Genomic DNA, 19,964 nt, shown 5'->3' with positions numbered 1-19,964 from the left:
TCTGTCCTGGCTTCACTCAATAGATACCATGCCCTGTATCTCATCAGCCAAAGAGATATCCCAGATGATGTCTCTCTCCTCTGGCTCTCTCTATCTGTGGATAAGGGTGGAGCCTCAGCATCTTAGAATCCAAGAGTGAGTCAGAAAAGACAAATCCCAGGCCAAGTCACTCACCTGGTTCAGCTAACCCCCAACAAGTTCTTAATTCCTCTAATGCTTCTGACATCCCACAAATCAGCAGAGGCCCACAGAGGAGCCCCAATGTCCTGCATATATATTTAGGGCTCTCAAATGTACCCCATGGTTAATGAGTTAGAGTTGTAGACATTTGCCATATTAGACTTGCAACCTAAAGTTATCAGGAAGTCTTCACTATTGTATTCAGAATCCTCTGATCTCAGCTTTAGATGAAACATCATGACCATACAACACCAGGGATGAGACCATGTACTATAAACTCCTCTGGCTCCCTGGGCTTACTCCCACCCAACACAGATATACCAAGTGAAGGCATAATACACAGAAATACTGGGAGAGGAAACACACTAAACACAACTTTCTTTACCTTGCTACACAACCAAATCTCAGGAGATTTGACATAGATATCAAATAGATGAGAAAGAGAGAGAGAGATAGATAGAGAGGAGAATAGAGAGAAGGAGTGAGAGAGAGAGAGGAAGACAGATTTATAGAGACAGAAAAAGAGGTAGGGAGATAGACATAGGTAGACATAGGTAGATGGATGGGTAGATAGAGGTAAAAAGTAGGTAGATAGAAAATGATAAAGAGGAAGATAGATAAATAGCAATAGACAGAGAGGGAGAGATGGAGAGAAAGATAGATAGGTAAGGAGAAATAGACTGAGAGGGGGAGAGAGAGAGAGATGGATGGATGGATGGATGGATGGATGGATGGATGGATGGATGGATGGATGGATGGATGGAGATAGGAGGGTAAAGAGAGAGGGAAAGGGAGATAGAGAGCTAGATTGATGAATAGATTGAAAGAGATAGAAAGAGAGAGGTAGGGAGATAGATAGACATAGGTAGATGGATAGGTAGAAAGAGGCAGAAAGTAGGTAGATAGAAAAAGATAGAGAGGAAGATAAATAGAAATAGACAGAGATGGAGAGAAACATAGGTAAGGAGAAATAGACTGAGAGGGAGAGATAAATAGATCAATTGATGTATGGATAGAGATAGAGAGAAGGGTAAAGAGAGAGGGAAAGGGAGATAGAAAGATAGATTTATGGATGGATTGAAAGAGACAGAAAGAGTGGTAGGGAGACAGACGTAGGTAGATGGATAGACAGAGAGGAAGATAAGGCAGATAGAAATAGAGAAGAGATAAAGATAAAGAGGAAGGAAGGTAGGTAGATAAAGAGAAAAACAGAGAGGTAGAGATAGAGAGGAAGAAATAGATATAGACAGAGAAGAAGAGATAGACACGTACATACATACGTACACATACACACATACATACACACACAGACGCACCATTTATGAAGTACTTATGAGAGACACAGAGAATAGTATTGATGCCACTACACCTGCCCACAGCTTGCCTCCATCACAGTCACCCTGTAGGCAGCTGGATGAGCCACAGGGCTCCACAGTAGCACCCAGTCTGTTACAGACAGTCCACCCTGCTGCTGCTGCTGCTGCTGCTCCTCCTCCTCCTTAAGCTTCTCACCATATGCTCCCACTGTCAATGCATCTTGGTGGTAAACAGTTAAGTTCAGCTGCTAGTGACTCAGCACTGTTTCTTGCAGTCATGCTGAATCAGCTCCCAGTTCTTAGTTTAGGTGTTTCCTCTGGCCATAGTGATGAACAAGATAGCCCTGCCTTGGACCAGTGGGCAACAGCAGTAGCCAGGAGCAAGGTACATCATGATACCAGGGGCACAGAAACCAGCTACTGGAAGCTGTAAAGTCAGAGTTCCCCAGCAGGTCAAGATCCTGCCAATAGGAGATGAAGAAAACCTTTCTCTACTCTGAAAAGGGCAGGGAGGGCTAATGCCAAAGATAACTGTCATGGATAGGGTCCTGAGTTCAAACTCCAGTTCTTACTACCCACAAGACCTTGAGGAAGTTACTTAAAGCTTCCCTTGGCTTTGTTTCCTTCATCTTAAAATATACAGGAACTTATAAAGGGCTTCCTAGATGAGTTTTATTTATAGATGCTCACAGGATCGTAGCTATTGAGCAGGAATGAACCTACGAGATAATCTAGTCCAATCTTCTCATTTTCAGAGGAAGAAACAGAGGCTTAGAGAGGTTAAGCAACTTTTCCAAGGTCACACATGTAGGACAGGGATGGGAGGGGGACAAGCATTTATCTTAAACTCACTATATGACTGGCACTGTGATGAGTGTTTTCCAGTTATTTGATCCTCACAACAATTCTGGGAGGGAAGTGCTATTATTATCCTTATTTTATGGTTGAAGAAACTGAGGCAGACAGAGTTTAAGTGATTAGTCCAGGGTCCCACAGCTAGTAACTATCTCGGACCACATTTGAATTCAGGTCTTCCTGACTCCAGGCCCAGCTCTCTATCCACTGAGTCATTTAGCTGCCAGGGCTAAAATTAAAATTTACATCCTGTGACTCTAAGTTTCGCACTTTTTGCACTCTCCAGGTGGATGCCAGGAAAAGCTGAGCTACTTCCCCCCACCCCTTTACAAATAGAAACAGCTGACATCAGACAAGCAATGGAGAGAGACTGTGTTTCTCTTCCATAGGCTGTGCCATAGCCCCAGGGGTTCAGCTGGTTCAGGATCAATCCAATCCATCTTTGGTTTATTAAGCACCTACTCTGTGCACTGTCCCTTATGGGAGATACGCAGATGAAATACAAGGGCCCCTGGCTCAGTGGAGCACATAATCTGATAAGGAGAGAGGACATACTTCTTCTGTTTCAGGATGTTGGCTTCCTTCCTTCAAGTGGGCTGAGGCACCCAATGCAGGTTGTAAGCCCTGGTGGATTTAGTGCATTTAGGCAGGGATTTCTGTGGCTGCTATAGTTGAAAAAAATGCAACTCCTTAGGACCAAATTATTTAGGAGAAGCCTCCTGGCCCTTAGCGAGTAGAGGCCTTAGGTGCCAGGTGTTCAATACATTCCCAGGCCTGTCCCCTCAATCTTACCATCTTGGTAGTGGGTACAAGAGTTTGTGCTTTGCTGACCACATGTCACCATGAATGGCATTGGAGGCCCACATGCACGATGACTCCCAAGTGAAATAGAATGCCCTCAGAGAAGGAAAGGAGATGTTCTGTGTTCAGCCACCCACCCCTGCTCAGAGCACCAAATGAAATGAAGATTTTCCTGTTCCCACACTATTCTTCCAGCATGATGTTGTGGAGAGAATATTGGACTTCGAGTTAGGCGAAACCTGGGTTCAAATCCAGTTTCAGCGCTATAAGCAAATCATTTGAATCTACTTCACAGATGAAGATCAAATCGTGTGTGGGGAAGTGGGAATCATTGACTCTGGAGTCAGAGGACTTGAGTGTAAATCCTGCCTCTGACAGGATTTACTTAATGCTCCTCTGCCTCAGTCTCCTCACCTGTAAAATGGAGCTGGACTAGACAACCTCTGAGATCCCTTCTAGCTCTTAACTCCAGGATCTTTGTAAAATGCTTTGCAAACCTGAACGAGCTAAATAAAACTCTGAGAAGCTCACATTTAGTATTCTCTTAAGAATAGAAGAGAAGGGAATAAAATCCCTCTAACTGACCCCTTGGCCAGGCTACCTCATGACTTGTTCCAAGCTGTATGGCCCAGTGGGGTGGAAAGGGCGCTCAGGGTCAGGAGGCTTGGGTTGGAATGCTGGCTCGAACCATCATTAGCTGTGTTACTCTAGTTTCTTCCATGAGATGGGAATTAGGTTGTAAGCTCCTTGAGGGCAGGGACTGTCTTCTGTCTCTTTTGGAATCCCCAGTACTTTGTACAGTGCCTGGGACATACATAGTAGGTGCTTAACAAGTGTTGATTGATTGAATAACAATACTTGCACAAAGGGAGACCTTTGTAAAAATGGTGGTCATTGTCAAGAGAGGACAAGTGGCTCTGTGATAGCTGGATGTGACACCTGACCATTCAGAAAGTCCCCAGTATATCATCCCTGGCCTCAGTATTAGCCAGCTGTTCATCAGTTCAGGTTTAGAGTCTTCCTTTGGGGGGCAGCTAGGTGGCACAGTGGATAAAGCACCGTCCCTGGATTCAGGAGGAACTTAGTTCAAATCCGGCCTCAAACACTTGACATTTACTAGCTGTGTGACCCTGGACAAGTCACTTAACCCTCCTTGCCCTGCCCCCTCCCCCCAAAATGGAAAAAATAGTCTTTCCTTGGCAACGCAGCATAGTAAAATGTCCCAGAAAAACAAAGAGGGAGTGCTGGACTTGTGGATTCTAATCCTGCTCTTGACACCTACTGTGTGACCTTGGCCAAGTCATTTAACCTTTCTGAGTGCCATTTCTTCATAGGGAAGAGAAGGAAATAAATGTTTATATAGCACCTACTATGTGCCAAGTCACTCTCTAAGTCAGTAGTAACTGTCTCCCAGGGTTGTTTTGTTGTAAGGCTCAGAAGAGCTAATCTATATAAAGCACTTTGCACGTCTAAAAGTGCTATGTAAATGTCTGCATGATCATTATTGTTATTTCCCTACCACAGGGTGCTATAGACTTCCTGTAGGTAGCTGCCAAACTTTATCATTCCTTCCAGGGTCTCTTTATCTCTGACACTCATGGGCTTAGGAGTCAATTCATTCAGCCATAGACACATTCCGGACCAATGAGCTAATCCTGTTAAGTCTATGGTTCAGCAAGCCATCTTAAACCTTCTTTTGCAGGTCTTCCGTGAGAAGGTCATCAGACTCGGGGAGAAGCTCCTGCCAGCCTTCAACACCCCGACTGGAATTCCCCGGGGGATGGTAAACTTTGGGAGGTAGGAACCATCTACCATGGTTGGTTTTGTCTGTCGTCTTCTCCTCAGGTCTGCCCTTCAGGCCACACTCTGATTTAGTAAGAGGAGAAATGGGCTCAAGTGAGATAGCTTAGGGGGGTAGTCATAGCTTACCCCACCCAGTCCCCATGACAGCTGACAGCTGACTGCCAAGGTGGGGAGGAAGGATGCCTGTGGTGGACCCTTTTTAACAAGTCCTTGAAGGAACAAAAAAGAAAATTACATGAGAATTTTATTATATATTTAAAAGGAATAGCAAATTGTAGATAATAGATTTGCAGTTTGATGTGCACTTTATCTTGGTTTTATTCTACTGTGTTATGGAAATACTTGTTTAATTTCATAAGTTAAAATGCATTTAATTTAATTTAAAAAACCCAAGTGACAAGACCCAATAGGCTAATGCTGTCCCTTCCAGACTAGGAAGGACCCTGAGTACTCTCAGGTGGACAGCCCCTCTGCTAATCATTCCACTTAAGTCAACAGAAGTGTATTGAGTGTCTGCTTTATACAGAGCATAACACTCAACATAATAAGTCCTTAATAAATATTTATTGATATGAACTGTTCTGGGTACTAAGGGATATGATCATACTTAAGAAAGATCGTCTGTCCTCAAGAAGCTTATGAGCTGAGTGTTTATGCATACATACCTACACACAGACATACAGACATGCAGACACACAGACAGACAGACATTCTCATGTATGCATATATATTTATATCTTCAGAACTTAGGGCAATGCCTTGCATTCAGTAGGCAATGAATAGATATTTGTTTGAATGAATGAATGAATAAATGAATGGAATGAATGAATGAATGAATTTCGAACTTACTAGGTAAATATAACACATAGCTATAATACAAAATAAGACATTATATAGATACATAAAAAAGATACAATTTCAAGGATAATAAAAAGAAATAGTACTTCTGATGAGAAAGACCAGGGGTGGTTCCCAGAAGAGCCAAATATTGAAGATTGGGTGGGGGGTTAACAGTGGAGATGGGAGAGAAGAGAGTGTTGTTGATATAGCAAAGATGTGAAGGTGGGAAACTACAGAGCATGTAAAGGATGGCCAGTGCTCAGTCAGCTTGGCAGGAGCATGGGGTGAGGGAAAGGGAGCAGTGAGATGAATCTGGAAAGGTAGAGTGGCTTTTCACCGTATAGGAACTTTGAACTTTGGAAATAGGGAGAGGGATTTGGACTTTAACTTGTAGAGAAAAAAACGAATGTCTCTTGAATGATTTGTTGACTGATTGGTAGATATTAGGGAGCCTTTGAAGACCTGAGGACATAATCAGCTCTGTATCTCGAGAAGTCAAAGAGTGCCTGTGCAGGATACATGGGAGGGGCAGAGATTAGAGGCAGGGGGATGATTTAGGAGGCTACCACAGAAACCCAGGGAGAAGTACTTGGACTGGGGTGGTGGGATAGAGAGAAGGAAGTAAAGGATTCCAAAGAGATTACTGGAGAAATATTCACTGTTCCATAAAAAAACCGGATATGACTTTCCTACATCTTCTTGGTAACTACCAACCTGCCTGCCTCATCTTTATCTTTCCACCTGTGCCCCAGAGTGCTTAAAGACCTGTTGCCCCACAGAAGAGGAGGTTCAGGGAGCTGTCAGATGCTCATAGAAGAAACAGGCTTTGGAGCTTGGAGGGGCCGATTCATGACCCAGAGCCTGTTAGGGTTGCTACTGCCACCAAGCCAGTGGTTGGGATATTGTCTGCTGGGAAATCCATCTGATGCCTATGTCTTTCTGATGCCTGGAGAATTAATGTAAGGTCGCACCACTGTCCAGTTGACTAGCTAATCTTTGCCATGGAGACATTTCAAATCCTACCTTTTTCTGACTATGGAACCCCAGGGAAGTCATTTCACTACTCTGTGCCTCAGTTTCTCCATCTGCAATAGAATACTTTTACTTCCTACCTATATTGGTTGTTGTGAGGAAAATTCTTTGGGGACCTTAAAGTTCTATAAACAAGAGAGTTGTTGTTATCTGCTAAAACCTTTAGCAGAAATGCTAGATAATGCCAACCGCTTTTCTCTCTGAGGCCAACAGAGACAAAAGCAGCATCTGGGAAGATGAATGCAGTGTGTGTGTGTTTGGGGGGAGGTGGCATTAACATTTCTTATTTTGTCTGATTCATGATTTCCTTGGTGGGCTCCCTCAACTCAATGCAAATCAACAGACATTTATTAGGCTGTGGACAAGGCCCCCGTGCTCCATGCTGGGGATACAAAGGTAGATTATAATAATAGAAACTGACATTTATTTAGCATTTTACAGTTTGCAAAGAACTTTACATATATCATCTCATCTGAGCCTCACAACAACCCAGGGAGGCACCACTATAGCTGCTCTGAGATCCATTTTTAAGTATGGACAAACTGAGGCTTGGAAAGGTTAGGTACCTTGCCTATGGAGATGCAGTTTGGAACCATCAGAGGTAAAATTTGAACTCTGGGCTCCCTGACCCCTGCCCACTGTACTGTAGTGCCTCTCACAGTATTCTTTTTTTGGGGGGGACAATGAGGGTTAAGTGACTTGCCCAGGGTCACACAGCTTTAAAGCACCAGGGCTGGTGCTTTATCTACTGCGCCACCTAGCTGCCCCCCTCTCATGGTATTCTTAAGGAGCTCACAGTCTTATAGGATTGAGGCACAGGTACAGAAAGACAGGTGATGGAATGGATAGCGAGCATTGGACTTCGAATTGGGAACACCTAGGCTTGAACCTCTCTACAGACACATTAGCTGGGCAACCCTGGGCAAATCACATAATCTCTCTGAGCCTCCATTTTCTCATTTCTAAAATTATGAGGTTGGATTTAATAACCTCTGAGGTCCCTTCCAGCTCTTCTCTATGATGAGAGAGAGAGAGAGAGAGAGAGAGAGAGAGAGAGAGAGAGAGAGAGAGAGAGAGAGAGAGAGAGAGAATGAGCTGAGATTTTGCTGGTCTAGCAAACTCCCAGAAAAGGAAATTCCTTCTATTAATGTAGGTTGGGGGGCAGCTAGGTGGTGCAGTGGATAAAGCACCAGCCCTGGATTTAGGAGGACCTGAGTTCAAATCCAGCATCAGACATTTACTAACTGTGTGACCCTGGGCAAGTCACTTAACCCTCATTGCCTCACCAAAAAAAAAAAAAGAAAAAAAAAAGAAAGTACAGAAATGCACAGGGTGTTTTCAGAAGACAGCTTGATTGTAGCCTAGAGGAAAAGTGAGGCAAGGTTGGAAAGGTAGGGTAGCACCAAACTGTGGAGAGCCTTGAATGACAAGCCAAGGAATTTGGACTTCTGTTTGGTGGACAACAGGGAACCACTGAAGTGTTTGGAGTCAAGGAGTAATGTGACCAGATCCATGCATGAGAAGATTATTCAGGCAGTGTTTTACAGAAGATGTGTCCCTGCTATGACTTGAACCAGTTTCAAATGTCGTTGGAAAATGTTTTACAAAATAAATAAAAATACAATACAACATAGAAAATGTTGATGTGGGTTTTCTAATATGTGACCTGCAGGGATCCATTTCTGTTTGAGTTTGACACCACAGGATGGGTTGCAGTGGGCAGAAAGTGAAGGTAGGGAAAGCCTAGGAGGAGGTGACCACTCTAGTCCAGATGAGGTAGAAGCTGTGAGAATAGAAAGGAAAGGGATGGATTCAAAAGTTACTATAGTTAGAATCAACTGGACTTAGTGAGTGTTGAGATGGGAGAGGCAGTAAAGAGGAAAATGCTAGGGGTTTTCAGAGTAGCCCAGGCTGTCATTGTTGGAGCTGGACACCCGGGACCTCTCCAGAAATCCCTTCTCTGTGAACACCCAAACTGAGGAAACACATCCAGAATTGTCAGCCCAGAAGGCCTTGAGCCTACTCTTCTGGCTTTCATTGAGCCAGGAGTTCCAATGCCCCAGCTGGACCAGTGAGATGCACCTCCTGTGCCTCATTGCTATAGGTCTGACTGAGAAGGCATGGGGTCCTCTGGGGATAGCGCATCCACCCCCCTTAGCCATCCACTGCCTCCCTTCTGAGCCCCTAATCACTGAGAGATCAGACTGGACCGTCTTTGCTGTCAACCACTTCCATATCTCAAAAAGCTCTTGTTTAATACAGACCCTTGACTGACATTTCTGATAAAGAAAGAATATTTATTTTGGGCACTCTCCATCTTCTGAGGTACAGTGGGGGCGGAAGGGGATTATGGATACATATGTATGTGCATGCAGATTTGGGGGCAGAAGTTCCTCTTTCTTTACTGGGCAAGATATTCAGCTGTTTAAAATGCTTCCTCCTTCCACCCTGCCAAGTGTCAGGGATACCTCCTACGGTGGGCAGAAGAAGCCCGGGCTCTGCTCTTCAAAGAGAAAGCCTGATGGATTCCACCACACGTGGTTGACATCAACCTGGGTGGGCTCAGTCAAGACAGAAAATAATAAGCAAAGTCCTGGCAGGAAGGAATTCAGGGCCAGGCTGGGTAGCTAACTATGCAGGGACCCTACCCTGCTGGGTGGCAGGGAGGTCTTGTGGGGAGTTTATGAAGTATTAAACTGAGGAGGGCCTTAAGAATTCAGGTTCTCAAATTAAAAACAAAAAGAATTCAGGATGTCAGAGGTGGAAGGAGCCTTCAAACAGAGAATGTCAGAGCTGGGAGGGTCCTTAGAACACAGGTTGTTAGAGCTGGGAAAGACCTTAGAACATGGAGTGTCAGAACTAGGGAGGACCTTAGAACATGGAGTGTCAGAGCTGGAGAGGATCTTAAGAACATAGAATATCAAAGCTGGGATAGTTCTTAGAACTCAGGATGTCAGAGCTGGGAAGGGCCTTAGAACACAGGATTTCAGGACTGGGAGGGCCCTTAGAAAGCAGGATGTCAGAGCTGGGAGGGCCCTTAGAAAGCAGGATGTCAGAGCTGGGAGGGCCCTTAGAAAGCAGGATGTCAGAGTTGGGAGGGCCCTTAGAACACAGGATGTCAGAGCTGGGAGGGCCCTTAGAACACAGGATGTCAGAGCTGGAAGGGTCCTTAGAACACAGGATGTCGGAGCTAGGAGGGCCCTAAGAACCCTCAAATATCAAAGCTAGAAGGGACCTCAAAGAGTGTCTAGTGCATCTTTCTCGTTTTACACAGGAAGAAACTGAGCCCAGAGAAGGGAAATAACTTATCCAAAGCCCCACAGAGAGCTGGAGGGAGGCCTGGGAATTGAATTCAGGTTTCTTCTCTCCCAGACAGGGGTGCTTCCTGCCACAGCACTCCATTGCCCAAAGGAAGCTCATCTCTGCCATCATATCTTGTCACCAAGGGAACCAGGAGGGAATAAATGGCACCCTATATATAAGATAATAAATATAAAGTGACTGATGACAATAATTTGCTCTAAGGATAGTGCTGGCTCCTGGGCCAGTAGTTTTCTGTGGTACTGAATGATCCATGGGGAAGAAGGAAAGGAAGGAAGGGAGAGAGGGAGGGAAGAATTTATCATTTACTACGTGCCAGGCACTGTAACAAACTCTACAAATGTTATCTCTTTTGATCTTCATAACAACCCTGAGAGATAGGTACTATTCTTTTTTTTTTTTTTTTAGTGAGGCAATTGGAGTTAATTGACTTGCCCAGGGTCACACAGCTAGTAAGTATTAAGTGTCTGCGGTCGGATTTGAACTCAGGCACTCCTGACTCCAGGGCCGGTGCTCTATCCACTTCGACACCTAGCTGCCCCTTTTTTTTTTTGGAGGGGCAATGGGGGTTAAGTGACTTGCCCAGGGTCACACAGCTAGTGTCAAGTGTCTGAGGCTGGATTTGAACTCAGGTACTCCTGAATCCAGGCCCAGTGCTTTATCCACTGTGCCATCTAGCTGCGGTAGGTACTATTCTTATCCCTTATATTATAGTTGAGGAAACTGAGGCAGGCAGTATTGAAGTGCCTTGGAGCTGATAAGTATCTGAGGTCAGATTTGAACTCAAGCCTTCTGGGCTCCAAGATTAACCCTCCTTCAGCCACCACACCATGCTTCCTCAGAGGAGGGGGACCCTGGATTTGGAATCAGAGTTGGTTTCAAATCCTTGTTCTCTGATTCCTGTCTAGCCTTAGAAAAGTCCCTCTACCTTTCTAGTCCTGTTTCCTCGCCTGTAGAACAAGAGGCGTGCACTAGATGCCCTTTCAAGCCCCTTCCAGCTCTTAACCTTGAGCATCAGCAGGTATATACTCCCTCCTTCCCCAAGAAGTTTCATCCAGTTTGGGGAGGGGGAGAGCTAAGCAGCTCCTCTCTGTCAAGCAGAACAAGGGGAGGCCATTTTTTCCCAGAGGTATTTGAAATTTCCTGCCCTTGCCCCTCTCAGTGTGGGAGGAGACTCTTCTGGAAGATGGTGGGGCTTGGAGGGGGAGGAGAAGGGGGATAGGGACCTTATAATACCAGTCACTCTATTTACCAGAAGCCACGAATGGTGCTTATGTAAACAGCTGGACTGCCAGGCAATAATAATAATAAATAGAATAAGCAAACAAATTAATAAGTAAACAAGCCGATAAATAGATAAATAAATGATCCCCATTCCTGTAGATCCTAAAGGTTTACAAAAGCATGTTCCTTATAAACCTGAGGTAGGAAGGGAAGGTGTGATTTTGCCCATTTTACAGATAAGGAAACTGAATCCCAAAGAGTCGAAAATGACTTGGCCCAGGTCCCACCGGGACCACAAGGATCAGAGCTGGGGGGGGGGCTCAAATCCAGGCCCTCTCCCTCCAAGTCCAAAACCCTTCCTATCATTCTATGCTGCCTCCCAAGCCACTAATGTGGCTGAAAAGGTAGGGCAGACCTCAGATTTGCATGTCTCCCATGGGACTGCCCCCTCCCATTTTGCTCTTTAATACCACAACGGTCACCTTCGTGGCTAAATCAGGGCTCTTCTTTGGGAACAGCTTGTTTTGGTGAGGGGCGTGTGTAACTTTCATGCCCCACGGAGATAAAAACCAAAGGCTGCTTGGCTGTCTTTTACTTTGAAAGTTCCTTGGGATCCTCATTACCACAGGCAGCATCAATTATTCACTCAAGGCTCCCTGACCTGTTTGGCTCCAGCTGAAATCTGAAGGCAGAATCCCCATTAGCAACCTGCCCTGCTGGGAGCTGGGAGAAGAGGGTCTGATTTGGACAGAGGAGAGAGTGTGAGGGAAGGAGAGAGCTTTGTTCCCTGTTCCTCCCCCCCCCACACACACCTCCAGGTTCAGCCCCTCTGGGAACCTCCTCCAGCCCCAGCCCCTCAGATACTGAACGAGCCATGTGTCAACCCCAGAGCTGAAAGTGCTTTGACACAGTCATTCCATCCCTCCTCTCCCACCTCCCCAGGGCGTTGAGACACCTCCAGAAGGAAAGAGAAATCACAGAGTGACAGAATTTTGCAGTTGGAAGGGAATTTTACAGGACACAGTAATAAGCCATAAATGGCCATCTGTCCTCTGCCTGAAGATATTCAGGGAGTCCACCCCCTCCCTAGGCAGTCCGTGGCCTTTTGGGTCAATTCTGATTCTCAGGAAGTTTCTCCTGACAACAAGCCTCAATATCAACTTGCCATTGTTCCTGTCTCTGCCGTCCAAAAGAACAGACCCGATCCCTCTTCCATATGACAACCCTATAAGTATTGGAAGGCAGAGAATATTTGTCTCCTCCTCCTCCCCATCCTCCCTATACTCCCACAGATTAAAGGCCCCAAGCACCTTCTGTGGCACCGTTTGAGAAAGGTGCTTAGGCACTTGATTCACGTCCTTCCTCAAAGATGGCCCCAGAATTGTACACAATCCTCCAGGTGGGAGCCGAGCAGGATGAGAAGGAGGGGAGTGGTCATGGAATCCTAGGATTCTGTGCTACCGGTCCAGCCCTCTCTTGTTCCAAATGAAGGCTCAGGGCCGAGATTTGCCCAGGATCGCATAGGTAGAAAACAGCAGAGAGGAGGTTTCACGCGCCCCTGTCTCCAAATCCATTACTGGGATCGATGCAGTTCAGACTCCTGCCCAGTGGAAGGATCTTCCCTCTGATAAGGGACCGCCCTTACTGTTTGGCCGAGCGAATGAAGAAGCATTTATTAAGCGCTTACTGTGTGCCAAGCACTAAGGATACAAATACAAATGAGAACCCTGCGCTAATATGAGGAAACAATCTGTGTAGGGCGAGTAGTGGCCGGTCAGTAGAGCCCCAGGGGAACAGATTGACGCGTCCTTTCTAGCGGCCAGGGGAGCAGTGATTTAGGGTTCCGCACTGACCTGGGGGTAGGGCGGGGCGTGGTGGGGGTGAGGTGTGTACAGCAGCTAGGCCGCTGAGCGGAGGATCGCAGGGGAGTCAAGTGATGCGCAGTTAGAGGTCGCCTAGATATAGTGGTCCAGGCGAGGCACTCAGTGGCCGTTAAGGGAGAAAAAAGAATTGTTTTACTCACGGACTATTGGGAGGCAGCAGGGTAGGGTGTTGGAAGGGGCGCTGGACTGGAAGGCAGGAGACAGGCTTGTGTCCTGAACAGCTGCGTGACTGATATACTCTCCGTGCACTTCTGTTTCCCCTTGGATACGAGGGAGTTGGAATTGGAGGATTCCAAGGACCCTTCCAACTGGAACAGTGCATTTAATTCAAGGAACATTTATAAAGTACTTGTGTGCGGGGCTCTGGGGAGTCAAGGGCGAAAATGGCACAGCTCTGGCTCTCAAGGGGATTTTAATCAAATAGAGGGAGAAGGGAGGTTCCCCAGAGTGCTCTGTGAGATGGGAGAAATGGACAGAGACAGAGAGGATGAGGGAGAAGGGGAAGGGAGAAAGAAAAGGAGAGCAGGGGAGGGGGCAAGGGAGACAGAGAAATGTTATGGGAATAGAATTGATAGGATTCGTTGACTGATTAGCCATTAATAAGAGGTGAAGAAGAGGGAATTAAAAAGATGGCTCCAAGATTATAGTGATAGCACCAAGAGAAATTCAGAGGAGGTGCTCATTGGGAAAGGAAGGTGATGAGTTCAGTCATGGGCTTGCTGAGTTTGAAGGACTTCTACCTGAAGAGATCCAGGTAGCAGATGGAAATAAAGGGAGGGGAGTTCTAGAGAGAGATTGGAAGATTCATCTGTATAGATGGAACCACTGGAATGACCAGAGGAGAGAGTTTAGAAATAGAAGAGGAGAGTTCCCTTAGAACTCTAAATCTATCTTCTAACATTCACTATTCTAAGGATCTTTCAAGATCTGACAACCTACATCCTAAGGTCCTCCCATTTCTGGTATTCTATGTTCTAAAGCCCCTCCCAACTCTGATATTCTATATTCTAAAGTCTCTCCTGGGTCTTCCATTCCATGTTCTAAGGGCCCTTTTGGCTCTGACATTCTGTGTTCTAAGGCCTGTCCTAGTTCTAACATTCTGTGTTCTAGAGCCCCTCCCATCTCTGACATTGCATCTCCCAAGTCTCCTCCCAGATCTCACCTTCTTATTTTGAAAGCTGATTCCAATTCTGATATTCTATTGGTCTAGTGGTGATTCTAGTGGTTTGTGACAGTGTGGCACCAGGGATTCTGGGTGAGGATCCATATTTAAGATCTTTTGTTCTTAAAAACAGCTAATAGTGGTCAGCTGGAAAGAAATGGCTCATTAAGCTGGGCTAAGCTGGGAATCCGGGCTCTAACTCTGGCCTCTCCTCAGTGTCTCCAGCCTCTTAGCCTCCCACTCTGCCTCCTGTCTCTAAAGCTAATTAACAGTTACTGACTCCTGGCCTCTGGAATAAGGGGAAATGACAGTAGCAAAGTCCTTCCAAAGGCTGGGCACTCACCAAGGTGCTTTTTCATTACTGTTTTCATTTGTGTTGTGCTATTTCAGCCTCCTTCTCCAGTAAGTTCTTAGTGTCCTGAGCCCAGTGTCAAATTCACCTTCCTCTTACAAAGAGGTTATAGAGGAGGAAGCTCTGCCACATTAGCCCTGACTGCTTTCATGCCCAGTCCTGTCTTTCCTAATGTCAACCAAAGTGTTGGAGCAGGAAGGAACCTTAGAACATAGACTGCCAGAGCTGGGAGAGACCTTAGAACAAAGAATGTCAGTGCAGGAAGGAACCTTAGAACAAAGAATGTCAGAGCAGGAAGGAACCTTAGAATATAAAATGTCAGAGCAGGAAGGAACCTTAGAATATAAAATGTCAGAGCAGGAAGGAACCTTAGAACATAGTATGTCAGAACAGGAAGGAACCTTAGAACATAAGATGTTCTGGGAGAATATTGTTGTTGTTTGTCCTTCATTCTCAAAGAGGACCACAACATCTGGGTGATGTCATAACTTGAACTAAATTGGATTTAAGTGAAGCCGGCAAGATCACTGGCTTCACTCTTTCCTCCAGAGACATCTGAGTCTTGTGGCAAGATATACATCAGGATGTCTGGAGATGGCCCTGGATGTTTGAAGCAATCAGGGTTAAGTGACTTGCCCAGGGTCACACAGCTAGTAAGAGTCAAATGTCTAAGGCCAGATTTGAACTGAGGTCCTCCTGACTCCAGGGCTCTGGCTCTATTCACTGTACAGCCTAGCTACCTCTGTCAGATCTGGGAGAGACCTTAGAACAGACAATGTAAGACCTGGGAGAGACCTTAGAACAAAGAATGTCAGCACAGGAAGGAACCTTAGAACATAGAATGAGCAAATTAAGAGAGTATGGAATTGTTTATCTATCAGATTTATGGGCAGAGGAAAAATTTAGGACCAAAGAAAATATAGAGAGTAAAACAAAATGTAAAATAGATCATTTGAATTATATAAAATTTAAAACTTTTTCACAAACAAAACTAATGTAACCAAGATTACAAGGGAAGCAGAAAACTGGGAAAGAATTTTAGAAACAAATATCTCTGATAAAGGCCTCATTTATCAAATATATAGAGAACTGAGTCAAATTTATAAAAATACAATTCATTCCCCAATTGATAAATGGTCAAAGGATATGAACAGGCAGTTTTCAGACAAATAAATCAAAGCTATCGATTAATCATATGAAAAAATGCTCTAAATCACTATTGATCAGAGAAATACAAATTAAAACAACTCTGAGGTATCACCTCACACCTATCAGAGTGGCAAATATAACAAAAATGGAAAATATTGGAAGTTGGAAGGGGTGTGGGAAAGCAGGGACACTAATCCCCTGGTGGTGGAGTTGTGAACACATCCAACCATTCTGGAGAGCAATTTGGAACTATGCCCCAAGGGCTATAGAACTGTGCATACCCTTTGATCCAGCAATACCACTGCTAGGTTTATATCCCAAAAACATCCCCCAAAAGAGAAAAAGACCTATTTGTACAAAAGTATTTATAGCAGCTCTTTTTGTGGTGGCTAAGAATCGGAAATCAAAAGGAATGCCCAGCAATTGGGGAATGGCTAAACAAGCTGTAGTATATGATGGTGATGGAATAGTATCATTCTATAAGAAATGAAAAGCAGGATGACTTCAGAAAGGCCTGGAAAGACTTGTATGAAATGATGTATAGTGAAGTGAGCAGAACCAAGAGAACATTATGCACACAGAGAGCAGTATTGTTTGATGAAGAACAGTGAATGACAACTATTCTTGGTGATAAAATAATCCAAGACAACCCCAAAGGACTATTGATGAAACATACTGTTCACCTCCAAAGAAAGAACTGATATTGATGGAACACAGACTGAAGTATGCTGTCTTTCACTTTTTAATTTTTTTTCTTTTAATCAAGTTTTCTTGTACAAAATAACAAATATGGTAATGTTTTACATAATTATACATGTATAACCTATATCTGATTGCTTGTAGCCTCAGGAAGGGGGGAGGGGAGAAAGGGAAGGAGGGATAAAAGTTGGAACCCCAAACTATAGAGAAAAATATTTATTACATTTTTAAAAACACAGAATGCTAGAACATAGAATATCAGTCTGCTCACCTGCATTTATTAAGTGCTGACTATATGCAAAGAGCTACACTAAGTACTCCTCATGACATACCCCTGCTTGAAGGAGCTCACAAATGAATATAATACATAGGGAATCTTATCGAGAGGTCACTAGCAGTGGGAATGACAGGAAAGGCATTTTCTAGAGCTGAATCATGAGGGAAACCAGGGAATGTAGGAAGCAGAGGAGCTCAGAGAGAGCATCGTAGAGGGGCACAATCAGTGAAAAGGCCTGGCGTCAAGAGCAGCACCATATTCAGAGCACAGGAAGAAGCCCGATGTCACTGGATGGAGGGTATTAGGGTGCCAGAAGTCTGGAAAGACTGGCGGAAGCCAGGTTATTGAGGGTTTTAGAAGCCAAACAGAAGACTCTATTTGATCTGGGAGTTAATAGGGAGTCCCTGGAGTTTATTAAGTAAAGGAGGGATGGTGGCATAGTTAGATCTGTGCTTTAGGAAGATCATTTTGGCAGTGGAGGGGAATTTGGATTAGGGTGGAAAACGGACGTGAGTTGGGGAAACAATCAGAAGAAGGCCTGAGTGAGGGTGATGGCTTGTGGGAGGATAGAGAAGGGGAAGTATGGGAGAGATGGGGAGGGTGGTGGTCCCTCAACAGGAATAGGAAAGTTGGGAAAGGGGGAAGCACCAGGGAGAGGGAGATAGCAAGTTCTGTTTGGGATTTGTTCAGTTTGAGATGTCTGTAGGAAGTGCCATTCGGGATGTCCAAAAGGTAGTTGGTGACCCAAGACCAGAGCCCAGAAGAAACAGGGCCCGGAGACTTAGATCTGGAAATCACCTGTGAAGAAATGGCATTTAAACGGAACTGATGAGGTTACCAAGTGAGAGAATAGAGAGGAAAAAGCAAAAGAGGGATGAGGACACAGCCCTGGGCAACACCCCCAGTTAGTGGACTTGATCTGGATGAAGGAGGGGCAAAGGAGACTGAGAAGGTAGGGAACCAGGAGTGAGCGGTGTCACAAAAAACCCCAGGAGAGAGTATCCGGGAGGAAATAAAGGTCAACAGTGTCAAAGATCTACAGAGAAGTCAAAAGGATAAGGATTGAGAAGAGGCCATTAGATTTGGCAATTAAGAGTTCACTGGGTAAGCTTTGGAAGGGACATTTTGGTTGACTGAAGGCAGATTACACAGGGTTTAGCCGGTTTTTGTTGTTATTCAGTCATTTCTTCATGACCCCATTTGGGGCTTTCTTGGAAAAGCTACTAGAATGATTTGCCATTTCTTTCTCCAGCTCATTTTACAGATGAAGAAACTGAGGCAAACAGGGTGAAGTGACTTGCCCAGGGTCACACAGCTAGTAAGTGTCTGAGGTCAGACTTGAACTGAGGTCCTCCTGACTCCAGGGCTCTCTATCCACTGTACCACCTAGCTGCCCCTTCCGAGGCTAGTGGAAGCTCTCAGCTTGGACAACGTTCTAAGGAGTTTGGTCAAGGAAGGGAGGTGAGAAATAGAACAATACCTGGCAATAATGGTCAAACTAAGATGGGAGAAGCCATGGCTATGCTTATAGGCAGACAGAGTTTGGAGATCCGCTAAAGCGTCAGGATGATTGAGGGCTGAGGGGGCAATCTGCTGGAGAAGGGGACCAGGGGGGCACATAGAGGAGTTTGCCTCATTGAGAAGGATTGAAGGAGGAGATGGTGGAGGAAGATGCCTGAATGACATGAGATGAGGAGGAGGAGAGAAGAGGGGGCTCTCTCAGCAGAAAAACCTCTTTTTTTAGTGAAGTAGGAGGTGAGCTCTTCAGCAGGAGGGTGGAGGTTGGGGGTGCTATGGAAGTTTGATGAGGAAAGAAGACAAGTTTTGCAAGAGCTGCTGTGATGATGGGGATAAGTAACAGGGAGATATAAAATGACTTACTTGTTTGTGTAGTAAGGTCCCAGTTGAGATAAGGTGACATAAATTTTAAGTGGACCTGGCCAACATGGTTTAGCCGCATGTAAAGGGGAACAGAGAGGGGCAGCTAGGTGGTACAGTGGATAGAGCATCAGGCCTGGAGTCAGGAGGACCTGAATTCAAATCTAGCCTCAGATACTTACTAGCTGTGTGACCCTAGGCAAGTCACTTAACTCTGTTTCCTCAGTCTCCCCAACTGTAAAATGATCAGGGAAAGGAAATGGCAAACCATACTCTAGTATCCTTGCCAAGAAAACTGCAAATGGAGTTAATTCCTTTTAGGGCAGCAAGGTGATATAATGGACAGAGAGCACTGGGCCTGGAATCAGGAAGACTCATCTTCATGAGTTCAAATCTAGAGTCAGACACTTATACTAGCTATTTCACCTTGGGCAAGTCACTTTACCCTGTTTGCCTCAGTTTCCTCATCTGTAAATTGAGCTGCAGAAGGAAATGGCAAATCGCTCCAGTAACTTTGCCAAGAAAATCTCAAATGGGGTCACAAAGAATTAGACTGAAATGACTGAACAACAACAAAACAGGGTTAATTATTAATAATACCTCCTGGGCTTGTTGTGAGAATCAAATGAGATAATATTTGTAAAGCCCTTGGAACATAGTAGGTGCTTAATTAATGCTTATTCCTTTTTCCTTCCCCTTTCACGGGCATCATAAACCCTGGATTAAATTGTGTGTTCTTTGAAGGCAGAGACTACAGCATTTTTCCTTTTCATAATCCCAGATCCAACACACGGCTTTGCCCAAAGCATAAATCAGTATTTATTGAGTTGTTTACTCTAATTCCCCAACCCCAAGAACAGGTTTTATACCTAATAACTCACATTTATATGGACTATGCCATTTCTGAGCTGTTTTGAATACATTATCTCATCAGATCCTGACGACAACCCCGTGAAAGAGATTCTACAAGGATTATTATTGCCACTTTACAGATGAGGAAACTGAGGCACAGAGAAACGAAGTGACTTGACAAGGCAGCATAGGGGAGTAGAAAGAACACTAAATCTGGAGTCAGAGGACCTATTTATCCCTATGACTATCCTAAGGCAATGTAGTCAATTAATATTGGAACCAGAACTCGAACCCAGCCAGGTCTTCTGACTCTTGAGCCTAAGGCCCTTTCCACTACTCC

General features: G+C 44.9%; 1 protein-coding gene across 1 annotated transcript in view; it reads left to right on the top strand.

The window, feature by feature from the left end:
• The window catches only part of MAN1C1 (mannosidase alpha class 1C member 1), a 231,154-nt gene that overhangs the window by 177,004 nt on the left and 34,186 nt on the right, over nucleotides 1-19,964 (top strand). Inside the window, exon 5 of the mRNA XM_043997940.1 lies at nucleotides 4,855-4,949. Coding sequence (XP_043853875.1) covers nucleotides 4,855-4,949 — 95 coding nt within the window. The remainder of the gene's footprint in view (nucleotides 1-4,854; nucleotides 4,950-19,964) is intronic.

The sequence above is a fragment of the Dromiciops gliroides genome, chromosome 3, assembly GCF_019393635.1.
Source record: "Dromiciops gliroides isolate mDroGli1 chromosome 3, mDroGli1.pri, whole genome shotgun sequence".
NCBI lineage: Eukaryota > Metazoa > Chordata > Mammalia > Microbiotheria > Microbiotheriidae > Dromiciops > Dromiciops gliroides.
This window is presented reverse-complemented; position numbering and strand designations above follow the sequence as displayed.